A 17,197-nucleotide genomic window follows, 5' to 3' on the forward strand; every position below is an offset into this window, starting at 1 on the left:
CTCACTGTTAAGTGTTTCATTTGCTAACTACACATATAATATCAAAAGCCAGCCTTTCAACCAACAACACAGAATACCTGTACGTCAGGGGCTCCCTAACTTTCCTCACTATAGAACTGTCTGACATTAAGTTGGTTTGTGATACACAGGAAAGATAATCTAAGGCAATGGTCTTCAAACTAGGGCACACATACCCCTGAGGATTCACACTTTTCAAGAGGTATCCAAGCACAGGTAGCTCTAAAGGAATAAATTCACAGAGCCTCAACTTCCAAGAGTACCCTTTCCTAACATTAATAAGCTCAAAAAAGCCTCTATGTCCAAAACCACCTTTATACCACTTTATAAAAGAAAAGCACCATCCAAACTTTACTATGTTGCATTGCAAGGGGCAAGGAGTTTAGACTTCAGGCCAAACCAAATGGAAACCTGGTTTAATGACTCTTCTAAGCACCATGAACCTATAAAAACTTCCTGTCTTTCCCTATCTTGCACACTTTTCTGTTACAGGTGAAGTTGAATGTTATAAAATAAACACAGAATGAGGCAAATTTTTGCCTAACAACTTTGCCTCTTCCTTCTCCTGACTATTGTCAAAAGACCAGGATCTTGAGTGATATGGCCCAGGAATTCAAGGCAAAGGGAGCATTGGAAAGAAATATTCAATGCTAAAAATGGCCTTTTCATGTAGTTAAGGGTAAGCATTTTTCTAGCTAGTCTCAATACTCATATTGAATCACAAAAATGCCTTTTATCTTTTATTTAAGAGTAAGCATTTTTCCCAGCTATTCACTTCAAAAATCACTTCAATAGCCAAAGCTGTATAGGCTGGTACTGCTTCTTCGTAGAACTATAGCTGGAATATTATCTGGAGTTATCAAATTTTTCAAAATACATTGGAATAAACATATGGGTAAAATATTTGCATGATTTTTTAAAAATTTAATATGCATTATTTAAAAAGAAATTTAAAAATGTATTTTATCAACTCACATTGTAAAATCTTTATTCTGGTTACAATCCTTATCCCATATTATCTTCTAAAATGTTTATTTTCTATCTCCTCATAACAAAAATTAAAATATCTACTGCCAGACAAATTACTTTTTAGTAGTATATTACCTTTTCTATCCTTGAACACATAGGAAAAGTATAACCATGGTGTCTAATAAAGATAATTATTTCTGATTTTTATATTTGATTTTATGTAATAGTTCCCCAAACCAAACACGAAAGTTTGATACACACACATCACTATTTAGAGAAGGAATAACACTTTTTTTTATCATACTCCTCTCCTTACAAATATCATATAATTTTATCTATAAATTACAGTGCATTACTATAAATTAAGCACATTGATTTATTGTTTCATTTGTAACTTATTAATTAGATCTACATCATTTAAATCTTGACTGCTTCTATTTTATGTAATGCATTCTGTAATTTATTTCTCAGCGGTTTTTATAAAGCTTCTTGAAATACATTAATACATTTGAATTGAAAATACTTTTTCTTGGTTTCTAGGTTTTTAGTAGGTTTGACAATGAGGACTGGCTTTGCCAATTAGGTTAGATGGTGTTTTCTGCACATTTAGCAAGCTAAAACTGCAGCCCTAGGTGTTTTTTTTTTTAAAGTTTAAGCAAGTGAAAAAAGCATTTTATCAAAAATTATTGGATTGGAAGTGGTATAATTAAATTACCAGTATTTCCATTTCCCCAACCCTTTCTGAGTATATCTGGTTGAATAAGTTGCTTTCAAGTAAAAGAGTAAGGGTTATAAGTAGAGACATTTGATAAGTCTTGGTAAAGCCTTTTTGTTATACTTCCCAGAAAGGGAGAAAACAAATGATTCTAATAGCTTGGAAACAAATCTTCTTGAAGGTCAGGTCATGTCTAATCCATTGCTTGCAACAAATTTGAAAGATGATCTTAACAAATTATCATTTGATAGGCCATTAAAATTTTTTCGATGACAGTAATAAATTATTTTTGTGATATCTGGCAAATATCTCAGGAGTTCAAAGAATGAGTGGCATCACTATAACAAACTACTTCTATTCCCATCTAAATATTTGTGTGAGCAAAACATTTCAGCACTTAAATCTATAACAAGGAAAAATACAAATAAAATCAATGTTAAACTATGTCTCGTTTTAGCAATAGTGTATTCAGTCACAAATGAGATGCAATCCATCTCATTTAATTGATAGAGAACACCAAACCAGGATAAATGCCAAAGAAAACATCTTGAAAGAAGCCAGAAGAAGAAAACACCTTACTTATACAGGAACAAGGATAAAAATTACATTGACTTCTCCACAGACACAACAGAAGCAAAAAAAAAAAAAAAAAAAAAAGGAAAAAAAATGGAGTGAAATATTTAAAGTGTTGAGAGAAAATAACCCACCTACCTATCTAGAATTCTGTACTCTGCAAAATTACCCTTTAAAAGGAAAGGAGGAATAAAGACTTTCTTAGACAAACAAAAATTGAGGGACTTTGTTTCCAGTAGACCTGCCTTGCAAAAAATGTTTTTAAATTTCTTCAAAGGAATTTAAGGAAAATGGTATAGCTCAGAAAGTTGGATCTATATAAAGAAAGAAAGAACATTAAAGAATGAATAAGATAAAACAAAAACTTTTATTTTTCTTATTCTTAATTCATTTTACAGATACCAGTTTGTTCAAAATAATAATAGCAACAATGTATTCAAGTATGTATTACATATATATGCTTACACATAAATGAAATGAATGACCACAATAATACAAGGGATGAGAGGAAGGAATCAGAAATATTTTATTATAAAGTACTTGCACTACTGGTAAAATGTTATTTGAAAGTGTTCTTGGATTAATTTAGAATATGTATTGCAAAGAAGTATAATTGATATGCTAAGAAAGGAAAGGGAATCATAAAATACAAAAACAGATAAATTAACAGTAAAGGGATTAAGAAAGAAGCAACAATGCTAACAGTAATCAAAAGAAATTGGGATTAACTACATTAATCTCAGAGCAGACTTCAGAGCAAGGAAAGTTATGAAGGATACATAGGGGCATTACATAATGATAAAGGAGTCAATACTCCAAGAAGACGTAACAATCCTTAATGTGCCTGCCTATCAGGGTCAAAATACATGATGCAAAACCTAATAGAACTACAAAGAGAAATAGATGAATCTACTATCATAGCTGGAGATTTTATCATCCCTTTATCAGAAATGGAAAGATCTAACAGACAGAAAATGAATAAGCACATAGTTAAACTCAACAGCACCATCAATCAACAACAGGATACTCATTCTTCTCAAGCTCACATGGAACACTCACCAAGATAAGACTACATTCTGGGCCATAAAATACCTTAACAAATTTAAAAGAACAGAAATTATACAGTGTCTGATCTCAGACCATAATGGAATTTAACTAAGAATCAATAACAGAAAGATAGCTGGAAAATCCTCAAATACTTGTAGATTAAAAGCACAATTCTAAATAACATATGGATCAAAGACTGAATCTCAAAAGAAATATTTAAATATTTTGAACTAAATGAAAATGAAAACAATTTATCAAAATTTGTGGGATGTAGGAAAAATAGAGCTTAAGGGAAGATTTATAGCATTGACTGTATATATCTTTTAGAAGAAAGATCTAAAATCAATAATCTAAGCTTCCACCTTAGAAAACTAGAAAAAGTGCAAATTAAATCCAAACTTAACAGAAGAAAAGAAATAGTAAAACGCAGAGCAGAATCAATGAAATTGAAAACAGGAATCAATAAGAGAAAATCAACAAAACCAAAAGTAGTTTTTTTGCAAAGATCCATAAAATTGATAAGCCTCTAGCCAAGCTAAGAAAAAATGAGAAAAAAATTACCAATATGAGAAATGAAAGAAGGACATTACTACAGATCTCATGAACATTAAAAGGATAATAAAAAAATATTATGAGCAACTCTATGCCCACAAACTTGATAACCTAAATGAAGCAGACTAATCCTTGAGAGACAGAAGCTGCCAAAATTCACATTAGAATAGACAATCTGAATAGGTCTATATCTATTAAATTGAATTAACATTTAGTAACCTTCCAACAGAGAAAACACCAGACCTAAATAGGTTCTACCAAACATTTAAGGAAGACGTATCAATTCTCTACAGTCTCTTCTAGAAGCCAATGTTACCCTAATACCAAAACCAAACAGATATACTCTGACCAATAATTTCTCATGAGTATAGATGCAAAACTCTTAAAATATTAACAAATCAAATCTAACAATGTATAAAAAAAATCATACACCATGACCAAGTGGAATATATTCCAGGTATGCAAGATTGGTTCAACAATTGAAAATCAATTAATATATCACACCAACAAGCTAAAGAAAAATCACATGATCATATCAATAGATGTTGAAAAATGATTTGATAAAATCCAATACCCCTTCATGACAAAAACTCTCAGCAAACTAAGAATGGAGGCAAACTTCCTTAACTTGACAAAGAACATGTACAAAAAACCTACAGCTATCATCATATCTAATGGTGAGAAACTCGAAACTTTCCCACTAAGATCAGAACAAAGCAAGGATGTCCCTTCTCACCACTGCTTTTCAGCACTGTACTGGAAGTCCTAGCTAGTGCAATAAGACCAAAAAAAAAAAAAAGGAAATAAAGAGTATACAGATTGGAAAGGAAGAACTAAAACTGTTTTTGTTCACAGATGGCATGATTGCCTATGTAGAAAATTTGAAAGAATTGACTCCAAAAATCTAGAACTAATAAGCAGTTATAGCAAGGTTGCAGGATACAAAGTTAATAATACAAAAGTCACTTTCCTACATACTAGCAATGAACAAGTGGGCTTTGAAATGAAAACATATTACTGTTGGAAGACTAGCACTACTAAACTTCAATACTAACTATAAAGCTACAGTAATCAGGAAGGTGTAATATTAGTAAAAGACTGTACAAATAGATCAATGAAACAGAATAGAGATCTCAGAAACAGATACACATAAATAGTCAACCAATCGTTGACCAAGGAGCAAAGACAACACAGTGGAAAAGATTCTTTTCAACAATGATGCATGCTAGAACTCTGAACAATCACACACAAAAAAAACCAAAAAAATCTAGACACAGATCTTACACCCTTCACAAAAAATTAACTCAAAATGGATCATAGATATAAATGTAAAACACAAAAGTATAAAACTTTTAGAAGATAACATAGGAGAAAACCCAGATGACCTTGGGTATGGCAGTGACTTTACAGATATAACACCAACAGCACGAACCATCAAAGACACAAATTGATGACCTGGACTTAGCTAAAATTAAAAAACTTTGCTCTGTGAAAGACAATGTCAAGGGAATAAGAAGCCAAATCACAGACTGGGAGAAAATATTTGAAAAAGATACAACTGAATCTAACTACAGGCGGTGAACACACAATGCAATACATAATGACTTCCTATTGAATTGTACACTTGAAACTTATTGGATTTTGTTAATTAATATCACCATAAAAATAATTTTTTTAAAAAAAGATACAACTGATAAAGGATTATTAATCAAACTGTATAAAGAACTCTTAAAACAATAAGAAAATGAATAATCTGATTAAAAAATAGACAAAAAATCTGAACAGACACCTTACCAAAGGAGATGTACAGATGGCAACTGAGCATATGAAAAGATGTTCAACATCGTTATGTCATCAGGGAATTGCAAAACAAAACAGTGAGATATCACTATATAACTGTTAGAATACCAAACTAGAAAACACTGACAACAGCAAATTCTGGCAAGGAGTTCATCAGGAACTCTCATTCATTGCTGGTGGGAATATGAAATAGTACGGCCACTTTAGAAGACAGTTTAGCAGTCTCTTACAAAACTAAACACACTCTTAACATATAAGATCCAGCAATCATGCTCCTTGATATTTACCCAAATGAACTGAAAACTTATATCCATACAAAAACCTGCACATTAATGTTTATAGCAGCTTTGTTTATTTGCCAAGACTTGGAAGCAACCAAGATGTCCTTTAGCAGGTGAATGAATAAACTGTGGTACATCCAGACAATGGAGTATCATTCAGTGCTAGAAAGAAATGAGTTATGAAGCCATGAGAAGACATGGAGGAACCTTAAGTGCATATTACTAAGTAAAAGAAGCCAATCTGAAAAGAGTACATACTGTATGATTCCAACCATATGATATTGTGGAAAAGGCAAAACTATGGAGATAATAAAAAGATCAATGGTTGCCAGGGGTTGGGAGGAGGGACAGATGAACGGGCAGAGAACAGAGGATTTTTAGGGCAGTGAAACTATTCTGTACAATATTACAATGGTGGATACATGTTATTATACATTTGTCCAAACCCACAGAACGTACAACACCAAGAGTGAACTCTAATGAAAACTATGGACTCTGGGTGATAATGATGTGTGTCAATGCAGATTCACAGACTATAACAAATGTATCACTCTCATGGAGGATATTGATAATGGGGAAGGCTATGCATGTGTAGGTATATCAGAATTCTCTACTTTCTGCTCAATTTTGCTATGTATAATTTCCCTAAAAAAAGTTTATTAATTTTTTGAAATTTTCAACATTTATACTATTCTAGAAATTACATATTTTACAACTACTTAAACTTAGAATGAAAAATTTTAGATATTAACTCAAAAATCTGCAAGAAGGTATAGTTTTTCATTCTTATAAGGATTGTGGGGAACAAAGTTTGAAGACTCCTAGTTTAAGACAATGGTTTTCAACAAGGGCTTCATAATTCCCTAGGAAGTATTTTTGGAAAATTGTGGGTCATCTTTAGTTGTCAAAATGATCAGAAGGAGCTATTGGGATCTAGTGCCATTTAGCAGGGCAATAATGATGCTAAACATCTTGCATTGTGTGGCACAGCCCCACATAAGAATTTTCTCACATCTCACAAAATTTCTAAATGTTTGTGTATAATTATTTATGTTTATTTGAGTCTAGAACCTAACTTGTTTTATATATAATCACAAAGTAGTTCTAGAATTGCTGTGATCAATGCTGAATTTTAGAGGAAGGCAACTACTATATATATATATATATATATCAAAAAAAGATTGCACTTTTTCTTGTTCACAGTTTTACCAAAACGTGTTCACCCTAGCAATTTCACTCATGGGATCTGAGTTCCAAAACCGTGCCCCTGTAGAAGTCTGCTGACATAAAGGAGGTTGAAGACTCTGTTTAACAGTCTTAGAATCAAATATCATTTACTTAGTGGAGATGCATGAAATATAGTATCACACTGAATTTATTAATACAGTAGTTAAAATATTTCACAGTATTGTCATCCAATTATTTAAAAGAGAATAATAAGAAATCGGTAGAGAAAATAACATTAAAATTATTCATTATTTATTGTTTATGTTGCTTGTGGTTTTCCACGCTTACTCTGTCACCATCTCCAAAAGTCTACATACCACTTCTTTATAGCTTTGTGTAGCACTACTTCATATTCCGTGCATACTCTAGTTCCTGTCACCTAGCAAAAGATATGGTTTCAACGGTAATCTTACTTTAACATGTTCTTGGTTTCCACAGAGAACCCACATAATAGCCATTGGGGGGATATCTATCTGCATTTCTTTGTAAATCTGCCATAGAGGACATCATCGATAGGATTACTCAATGCCCCTTATGCAGCAACCCTCTTAAACACTTATCTTAGAACTAAGGGCGGGAAAAGCAAGTTCTTTCTAATGGAGCAGTATCAGCTCTAGAACTTGAGAGTTATGAAATAAATGTGTGGCTCTTTTCATTTTTGCCTTGGTGGCTAAGTTCAGGATTTCTTGTTGGAGTTTTTTCCTTCTCTTCTGTTTTAATTCTTGGCTCTGAACTCTTGTCCATATTAATTTCTCTGAGTATTAAATTATCTGTGCTCTTATGAAAAGTCTCCCTAAGATGTACAAATCAATAAAATAATATATTGCTATAGCCACCATGTCTTCTCCACTTGTCCCAACATTATCATCTTGACTGGTGAAAAGAATGCTGCACAGAGAAAGTTCTATGTTCAGGCTTTTGTATGCCCTTACTTTACTCAGGTCTCTGCACAAATGCTAGCACTTCAGAGCGGCCTCCCCTGACCTCCCTCTGCCTAAAACATCCCTCCTTCCTTGATCAGTCATTCTTTCCCCTTACCCTGTATTTCATATTTCATCATAGTACCACTGTTACATATTTACTTATCTACTGGGCAGTGTCTGCCTCCTCCTCAGGCTCCAAGTTCCCTGAGGACATAGTCTGCTTTGTTCATGGCTGCATCCTCAGTGTACAGAAGAATGCCTGGCACATACTAGAAGCTCAGTGAATAGTTGTTAAATGAAGGGATCATTAGGTGAATCAGCAAAACCATTATTGCCTAATGACCTAGATAGCTGCTGACATTAATTTACTGTTTTCTCCAATTTATAAGCATGTACTGAAAGCTGCCAATTTCCTTCAATCTTACTTTTGATGTAATAACCCAGGGACATGGCTAGTGTTCCTGTTAAGTGTGACCCACACCGAACTACCTACAAACTTAAAATGACCAAAGCCCAAATACTGCAGAGGTCTCCCCAGGGCCCTGGCAGCTTAGGACTAGACCCTAGGTGGTAGTACTCACTGAAGACATGGTTTTCCCCTTAAGATATAGGGAAATGAACAAGAGATGGGTTGTCTTCCTGCCTTGGGCTCCCTCTGCATGACTTATCCAGTAACCATTGCGTTTTATCATCTCTTCCTTCTGGAAAGAATTCTATTCAATAACCACATGGTCACCATCCTCAGCAAAATCTGAAGACGGGTTCCTCTTAAACATCCAAAATGTAGATATCGAAATACTTAAAAAAAAAACAGATATGTAGTCTCTTACCAGCACCTTTATTTACACAGTAGAGATCTAAGAGTTGATGATGCCTAGTTCATATAATGCCATAAAAACTGAGCACGGTAAAAGGATATGCTACAAGAGGTGAGATACAGGTCTCCCTAGTCAGGTACTATCCCTTTTACCCAAACTGATTTCTGTAGGCCTTATGCAGGAGGAAAATTTCAAGCCATATCTTCACCCTTCTCTCTCCACATGCTTATGAAATAAGTCAGTTCCTTCATTGAGAACCAAGATGACTTAGGTATATAAATCTCCATTTCTTTAACACATTGTGCATAAATCCAATTATTTAAGGTTGTTGTAAGCCACTAATGTTAGCACAACATTGTCCTAAGTGCTGTGGGTCACAGAAAGGAAATAGACAATGACCTTATTTACCCTTAATCAGCTCAGCAATGAAATCAGAATGATATTGTTTTTCTTCTAACTCTCTAGAAAATTTTAGAAACATAAATTGAATCATGCCTCAAACACAAGAAGAAAGGCATTAATGGAAAACATGAAGTAGTTACCCTTAGTGGTATTATTAGTCTGTCTCTCTGTTGGGATCAGTAGCATATAATCGCCTGATGTAATTTCCCCGATGGTTTTTTAAACATCATTTTAAATCTCAGGCAATGAACGAGTGAGCCAGTATGGGCTAAATTAGGAGCATTAACAATGTGGGATTTTAATGATGAAACTCTGAAAGTGGTCCTTTTCAGGAAGCACTTTATAAAGGAGTTTTCTAGACAAAGAGAAAAAGCACTTCTTACCTCCTACCAACAAGTAGCTGTTGGGAAACAGTGTTTTTGCTTGCATAAGTGCCCTTGCATGGCCTGAGTGGAAGAGGTCAAATATTCCATCTGCATATACTCTGACGGGCCTGTCAACTGTGAAAGAAAGAAAACATCATTGACAGAACTGCAGAAAAAGGAATCCCAATTACCTGATTCTTCCATCAGCATAGCACTGTAAGAAAGCTTACTTGGAAAAAACACAATGTCTACGTACCATCAGTTTTATATTAGTACATGAAATTAATTTTATAAAGAGGTTCTTCTGAGGACATCAAAGCAGAGTAAAAACAAAATTAAGATTGACCCAGAACACACATTTTTAGACAACAGGAAAGACAAACATGGAGCTCTGGGGAGTTCTCTTGACCCAGAGTAGAGTCTCAAGTGTCTGAGCTGGCAAATTCAGACAGAGTAGGAATAACCAAACAGTTGGCAGAGTCAGGCCAGTGGGAATTTCAAGGCAGGAGTAACTGAGGAACTCAATGAAAAGGATAAATGACTTCATCCTTGAGTCCGGCAGTAGTGAATGAAGTTCCCAAAGGCAATATTCGGCAGGAGTAGCTCTTAATGCTCTAAGAGACAGTTGTACACCTTTCTTTCCAACTCTAAGTCATACTGGCAGCCTGAAATCAGCCTTGGTAGGAATATTTACACCACAGGAACTGGCAAATGCTACAAATCAGGGCTTATTTCCCTCTGAAGGGTACAAAAGTTACATGTTGGGGTGGTGCTCAGGGTTAGAGGCAAGCGACCAACACTATAGTCCTTCCTAAGAAGAAAGGTCAAGAGTGAAGAGGCCACAACAGACACTCTCACAATGACATACAGTGTTCTAGGAAGTGCCATTCCATGAGGAAGAGGGACACACTTCAACACAGACCCCTGGGGGCCAGGAGACGGCACTAGAAACTGCAGGATGACACTTTTTTTGAGCCGACCCAAAGACCTATCCCCTCAAATAAGTAGAAGTAGAGGGAGGGTTGCGAAGTAGAGGGGAGGTTGGGTACCCACTGTTATACCATTCTGGATTTCCAACAAAGGAACTAAAAGTGAAAATATGGCAAACTACAAACTAAAAATAACAAATTGAACACATATCTCCACTTCTTCCCAAACACCACAATAATTACAGAGAAAGAATTAAAAAGGTACAATTTCCCAAGGGCAGAGGGAATAAGAAAAGCAATGACAGTGGATGAGAGATGTCAACTTCTGGAAAGTTGATTTTCAAGTGCTGAGTACCTATGGAGAAGGAATAAGACTCAGGGGTGGGGGCAGGTAGGGAAAGGGACTGTATTATTTTTTTATAAGCCTAAAAGTCTTAGTGACTTTTAAAACTACTTGCATATACTATATTGGTGTTATAAAAATAAATTTAAAAAGGAAATCAATTCAAACTTGAATTATTCAAAGTTGAATAATCTTTAAGACTTAGATTTAAAATCGTGATTATTTCTTGATTATTTCTTATTAATTTGGAACATAAATTAAAAGAAATGTTACAGTAATAGATTCGGATGGTAAAATGTTTCTAATCAATTAAATTTCTCTAATAAAAAAATCTCGAAAGACTTTATGTCAGATAGGGAATGGCAATTATTTCCAATTATACACCATTTTGAACAAACAGAATTGCCTTCACAGGATTATCCTGTATTCTAAATAAGGCACAGTAAATAGAAAATGCTTTGAAATAACAAACTGCCTAATGAGGGATCCTTGGTTTCAATGCTCTTATTCAATTTGAATTCAATTGAAGAAAATTTGTTTTAAGATATAAACCCCAGGGGAAAACAGATGGTGGTTTTGCAGAACTTTTTGTTATTGATTCGGAGGTGATCAAAATAAAAGGATTCAGGAAACAGGGAGGAAAGAAAAGTAAGAAAGATGACATAATTACTGAAAAAAGGCCATTTAGTAAATCCCGAAAAGTATTTGTGGAGTTGATTTTGCAATAAGCTCACTTTTACAAACTGTAATGTGTCAGCAATTTCTAGACTGGGAAACTCTGTAGAATCAAAAAAATAAAAGAACTCTATATCTTCAACAAATACACTTCAAGAAAAAATGCAAAAGTGAGATGGAGGGAAGACCTGCAGATTAAAAGAGATTTAAAAGACATATCAACATACTCTAATATATGGATATTATTTGGGTTGGGGGTCAAACAAATTATAAATAAATGATGACATAAGATAATTAGAAATTAGAACAATGAATATATGTTGATATTAAAGAATTATTGGTGATTTTTAGGTGACATAATGGTCTAGTTATACTATTTTAAAAAGTTAGATACACATGAAACAATAGGAAGCCCTAGCATTCAAATAATTCAAGAGGAAAGAGGAAGATGGGGGCATGCATGGGACAAGACTGGCCATGGGCTGGTGGCTGTTAGTTACAGGCGACAAACACAGGAAGGTTCATCATATTGTTTTACTTTTGTGTATGTTTAAAATTATCCATAATAAAAAATTTAAATAGTGTGGCTTTTTTAGTTATTTTGCTTGTTTATTTGTTTTCATCTTTTATTTGAGGATTTTCTGGATACTCTTTTCAGCATTTGGGGACTCTCCAGAGCATCTAAGTTGGGAAGCACTGGCCTGTGAAGCTGGGGGTTTGGCAATGGTCACAAGTTAGAGCACGACTATTTCATGTCCATGGTGGAGAGACCTTTAAGGTAGCTCTGAGTGATCCCTGTCTACTGGTGTTCACGCCTTTGTGCGATCCCCTCCCTTTAAGTATAGATGGGACCTATGACTTGCTTCTAATGAGTAGAATCTGACAAAGATGATAGATGTCATTACCATGAGTATATTACAGTATGTAAGATTCCATATTGTTAGCTGACTGACTCTCCCTTGGTGGCTTTGAAGAAGCAACAAGCTGCCATGTTGTGAGAAGGGATACATAGAGGGGGGGCACATTGCAAAGATCTGCAGGTGGTCTCTAGGAGCTGAGTTGAGGGTGGCCTCTGGTTGATAACCAGCAAGAAGCTAGATCCTTGGTCTTGCAGTTCCAAGGAAATAAATTCTGCCAACAACCTGAGAGAGCTCAGAAGTGGATCTATCACTAGACAAACCTCCAAGTGAGAACTGAGCCCTGGGTGACACCTCGAATGCAGCCTTGTGAGACTCCAAACAGAGACCTCAGCTAAGCCAGGCTTGGACTCCTGACCCATGGAAATCACAACATAATAGATGAACATTGTTTTAAGCCACTAGGTGTGTGGCGATATATTATGCAGCATAGAAAATGAATGCAATGGCATTATACACTCTGCCTGCAGATTATTATAAAAATTTACAAGTATTTCAAGTAAATTCCTATTTATCCTAAATGGTCAGAGTAAGTATATCAGATAAATGTGATGTTCTGATAAAATGTATGTCTGTATACCACACATTGATTACCATGCTTCAAATAACTTAAATATAACAAACTACACAAAACACCAAAATGATGCTAAATATTTGCTTGAGGAACATGGATACAGATAATGACCATGGTACAGTACTGTGGAGGAAAATCTGATTGTTTTAAGTTCCTGAATCTTACATTCCAAATTTTTATAAAGTATTCAGTACTTAGAAGTAAATGAAATGGTGAAGGGGGCTATGCTTACCTCACATCTCACACCATATACAAAAAAATAACTGGAAATGAATCATAGACCTAAATGTAAAAGCTAAAACTATAAAATCTCTAGAAGGAAACAGGAGAAAATCTTAGTGACTTTAGGTTTGGCAAAAATTTCTTAAGTAAGGCCCAAAATATTGATAAATTGAACCTTATTTAAAACTTATGCTGTTCAAAAGACTTTTTGTTTTTTTAAAGAAAAGGCAAGTCATAAACAAGGAGAAAATGTCTGAAAAATATATATCTGATATGGGACTTACATCTAGAATATATAAAGAACTCTTAAACTCAATAATAAGACAAATAACATTTTTAAAAAGGCAAAAGAGTTGAACAGTCACTTCACTAAAGAAATTAATACATGGATATCAAATAAGCTCAATATCGCTAGTCATTAGGGAGCTGCAAAGTAAAGTTAGAATGATATACCATTTCATACCCCTAGAATGGCTAAAATTTTTTAAATACTGGAACTCTCATACATTGCTGGTGGAAATCTAAAATAGTCCAATCGCTTCAGAAAGGCTGTTTGGCAGTTGTTTAAAAAGTTGTAAACACACACCTACCATCTGGCCAGAAAGGATGAAATCACCAACTGCATTATATCTGAATTCACATTTTTGTGGGGTGTTATGGCATTTCTTAGTATTGCTTCAGATTCAGGCAACAACCAAAGGATGATCATTCATTTTTTTTAATTAGTCATTTTTTATATGGCTAGTAACAACCTACATTTAAACAGTGCCTTTAAAGTGCATATGATTTACAAAGCCCATATATTTCACTCGATCTTTGCATCAACTCTGTGAGGTAGGTAGGGGAGAGTGGACTTACTATCCTCACTTCAGAGGGGCGAATGGAAGGTCAGCCAAGTTAAGCAGCTTGCCGAATGTCACACAAACAACTATGACTAAATGCCCAGTAGTTATGGTAACTAGTATTGTTTTCGTGTACAACTGATGTGGAAAAAAAGTGGCACAAAAATTAACCTTTTAAAATCTAATAGTTACGTATTTTATAATGTTTACATAGTTTTATATAAACGTTATAATTTTCTTCTACTTATAGCCAGAGATACCATATTCAATAAATAATGATGATTGATGTTTACTTTTTAAATACCTTAAATTTACGTTAAAAAGAGTACATTTAAAGAAAAATTAAGTAAATTGTAGTAGAGGCCGCACATAAATAAGGCAAAATTAATTAAGGGAACTCTTGAAAGATGAATTTGGGGAAAAAAAGATGAATTTGGGAAACTACACATTGTGAAAACAGAATAATACAAATCTCCTTCCTGAGAAGGAACACGGGAAATCAGAATTGAGTTTACCTTTAAGAAAAAAGTCAGCTTTAACAGAAAGGAACCTATGAAAAAACCACTTGGACTTTTTTCCCTTTACTTCAAGACAGAGGATTGATTCTCTCTGTCTTAGAAATACATACTAAACCCTGTAGGTTCATAGCTCCACAGCTGGACTAGTTGACCTGAGATCAAAGGTGCCATTCTGACTGTTCTAGTGTTTTTCTTGATGTTTCATCATCATTGTGACCTCACCGACAAGGTCCAGGAGCTAAGAGTTGAACAGAGTTTGTCATTACCTCTTTTAGAATTTATATGCCAGCCCCTGTTTGGGCAGACCTAAGATTGCAAAACATATTGCAGGCAACTGTATTAAATCATAAAATAGGGCTGGTGAAGAAGATAGTAAAAGATTTCAGTTATAACTATAATCTTGAAGCACATTATAAACCCCAAGTGTGGGTCTGTTTTGTCTTTTTGATGGAATGCTCAAGACAGCACAACAAAAAAGTAATTGCTTACTGCTCTTGAAAATTACCAAACACTTCAAAAAAGTAACATTGTTTTTCTTTTTTTCTTAAAAAGTGGTCAAACAGCAAGATTTTTTAAAATGCTCTGAGCTTTTCTAGTACCAGTACAATGCTCCAACAATTATTTTGAATAATTTTCCTGTCACTCCCTCCAACCTCTACTCATGGTTACTTTTTATAAAATTATATTGAGTTTATTGTAGTGACATTGGTTAATAAATTACATAGGTTTTGAGTGTACGGTTCAAAAATATATCATCTATATATCACACCGTGTTCACTCCCAAAGTTAAGTCTCCTTCCATCACTATATCTGACCCTCTTCACCATTATTTACCTCCCCTCCTCCTTTTCCCTCTGGTAACCACTAAAACTGTTGTCTGTCTATGAGTTTTTGTTTGTTTGTCTGTCTTTTGTTTGCTTGTTGCTTCCAGTTTTATATCCCACATATGAGTGAAATTATATTGTTCTCTACTTTTTCATCTGACTTATTTCACTTAGCATGATATTCGGATCTAGTTACTCTTAAGCAGTGGTTCTTATCATGTGGTCCCAGGACAGGTGACATCAGCATCACCAGGGACCTGTTAGAAATGCAAATTCTCCAGCTCTGCCCCAGACCTACTAAATCAGAAACTCCAGGGTGGAGCCAAGCAGTCCAGTTTTCACAAGCCCTCGAGAAAATTCTTAATACACCGAAGTCTGAGGACCACTACTCTAATAAAACAATGGCTGTCAGAACCAGGTCTAAGACTAATATGTGCCTTCTAGGTAATCAAAGAACTAAGTTCCTGTCACATTTTAACACTGATATTAGAAGTTCTAAATAAAGGAATTTCTAACAGAAGTTTCCTGGGGCAGGTGCCCATCAATATCACAAATTCTTCCTACTAACTTGTCCCTCTCTCCTAACTTCTCTCCAACCTAAAGACGTCCCATGGTCATCTCCTGAGATTCAAAAAAAAGGGGACGGAGGATAATGCCCCTTCTAAGACTGAATTTGCCTTTGCTCCATCTCGCTCCTCCTGTAGTGACATGTGTTCCACAGAGCCCACCACACAGCTATTTGAAACTACACCACCATCATATTCTAGCTTGATTCTTGGGGTTTAAGGTGCCTGGTAGTTAGACAACACACAGGTGCCCAATCTCACCCAATTAGCTTGATGCTGGCTCAAAGTATCAGACCGACTCTCTCTGATTCTACTTCCACTGGACAAGCTCCCTCTCTTGTCCTAAACTTCCATTCATTCATTAACTCACGAAATATTTACTGAGCAAACAGTACTTAACAAGTATACCTCTAAGTGCTGGTGAAACAGAAGTGAGCATGACAGACAGCCCCGCTACTGCAGAAGGTCAGTACTACTGTTTGTCTTGTTAACATACCTTCCACCCTTCAGTTCAGAGCCTGAGCATGTTTTCACTGAGCTCCGTGGTCTGCTGTGACCAGTGCTCCAAAGGGCAGGCAGCCCATTGTGATGGACAAAGTGTGGCTTTGAGGTGAAAGGGACTTGGGGTTGAATCCTAGCTCTAGTCAGCTAGGACATTTGACAAGTAACTTTTCAGTTCTTCAAGCCTCATTTGCCTCATCTGTAGAAAGGACACGATGATACCCATCACACACAGTTTTTGCAAAGACTAAATGAGACAGAATACAGGGCAGAGCACCTGGTGGATATAGAGTAAGTTTGACTTCCCTTTCCTTTCATTAGAAAAGCAGGGTCATTTTATCTTGGGCCTGTGGCTCATCCTTTACCTTTAGGGCAAATTTATTCACTTCATAACTACCTGGACTTTCATTTCATCTTTTGGATTTATCTGGCCAGTTCATTAAAAATACAGATACCCGGGCCTCATCCCAGATTTAGGGGTAGGGGGACAGAGAGCAGGAAACCTCCTTCTTTAACAAACTTGATTCTTTGCACACTGAAATCTGGGAACAATTGGTTTAGCTGCTCTGAACTACAGCCCCAAGCCACTTCTTTCC

General features: G+C 35.2%; 1 protein-coding gene across 3 annotated transcripts in view; it reads right to left on the reverse strand.

Moving 5' to 3' along the window:
* The window catches only part of PCYT1B (phosphate cytidylyltransferase 1, choline, beta), a 98,749-nt gene that overhangs the window by 40,870 nt on the left and 40,682 nt on the right, over window positions 1–17,197 (reverse strand). For all 3 annotated transcript variants that reach the window (XM_016121347.2, XM_016121346.2, XM_016121344.2), the window contains one exon: window positions 9,709–9,825. In XM_016121347.2, the coding sequence (XP_015976833.1) occupies window positions 9,709–9,825 (117 nt within the window). The remainder of the gene's footprint in view (window positions 1–9,708; window positions 9,826–17,197) is intronic.

The sequence above is a fragment of the Rousettus aegyptiacus genome, unplaced genomic scaffold, assembly GCF_014176215.1.
Source record: "Rousettus aegyptiacus isolate mRouAeg1 unplaced genomic scaffold, mRouAeg1.p scaffold_m13_p_9, whole genome shotgun sequence".
Lineage (NCBI taxonomy): Eukaryota > Metazoa > Chordata > Mammalia > Chiroptera > Pteropodidae > Rousettus > Rousettus aegyptiacus.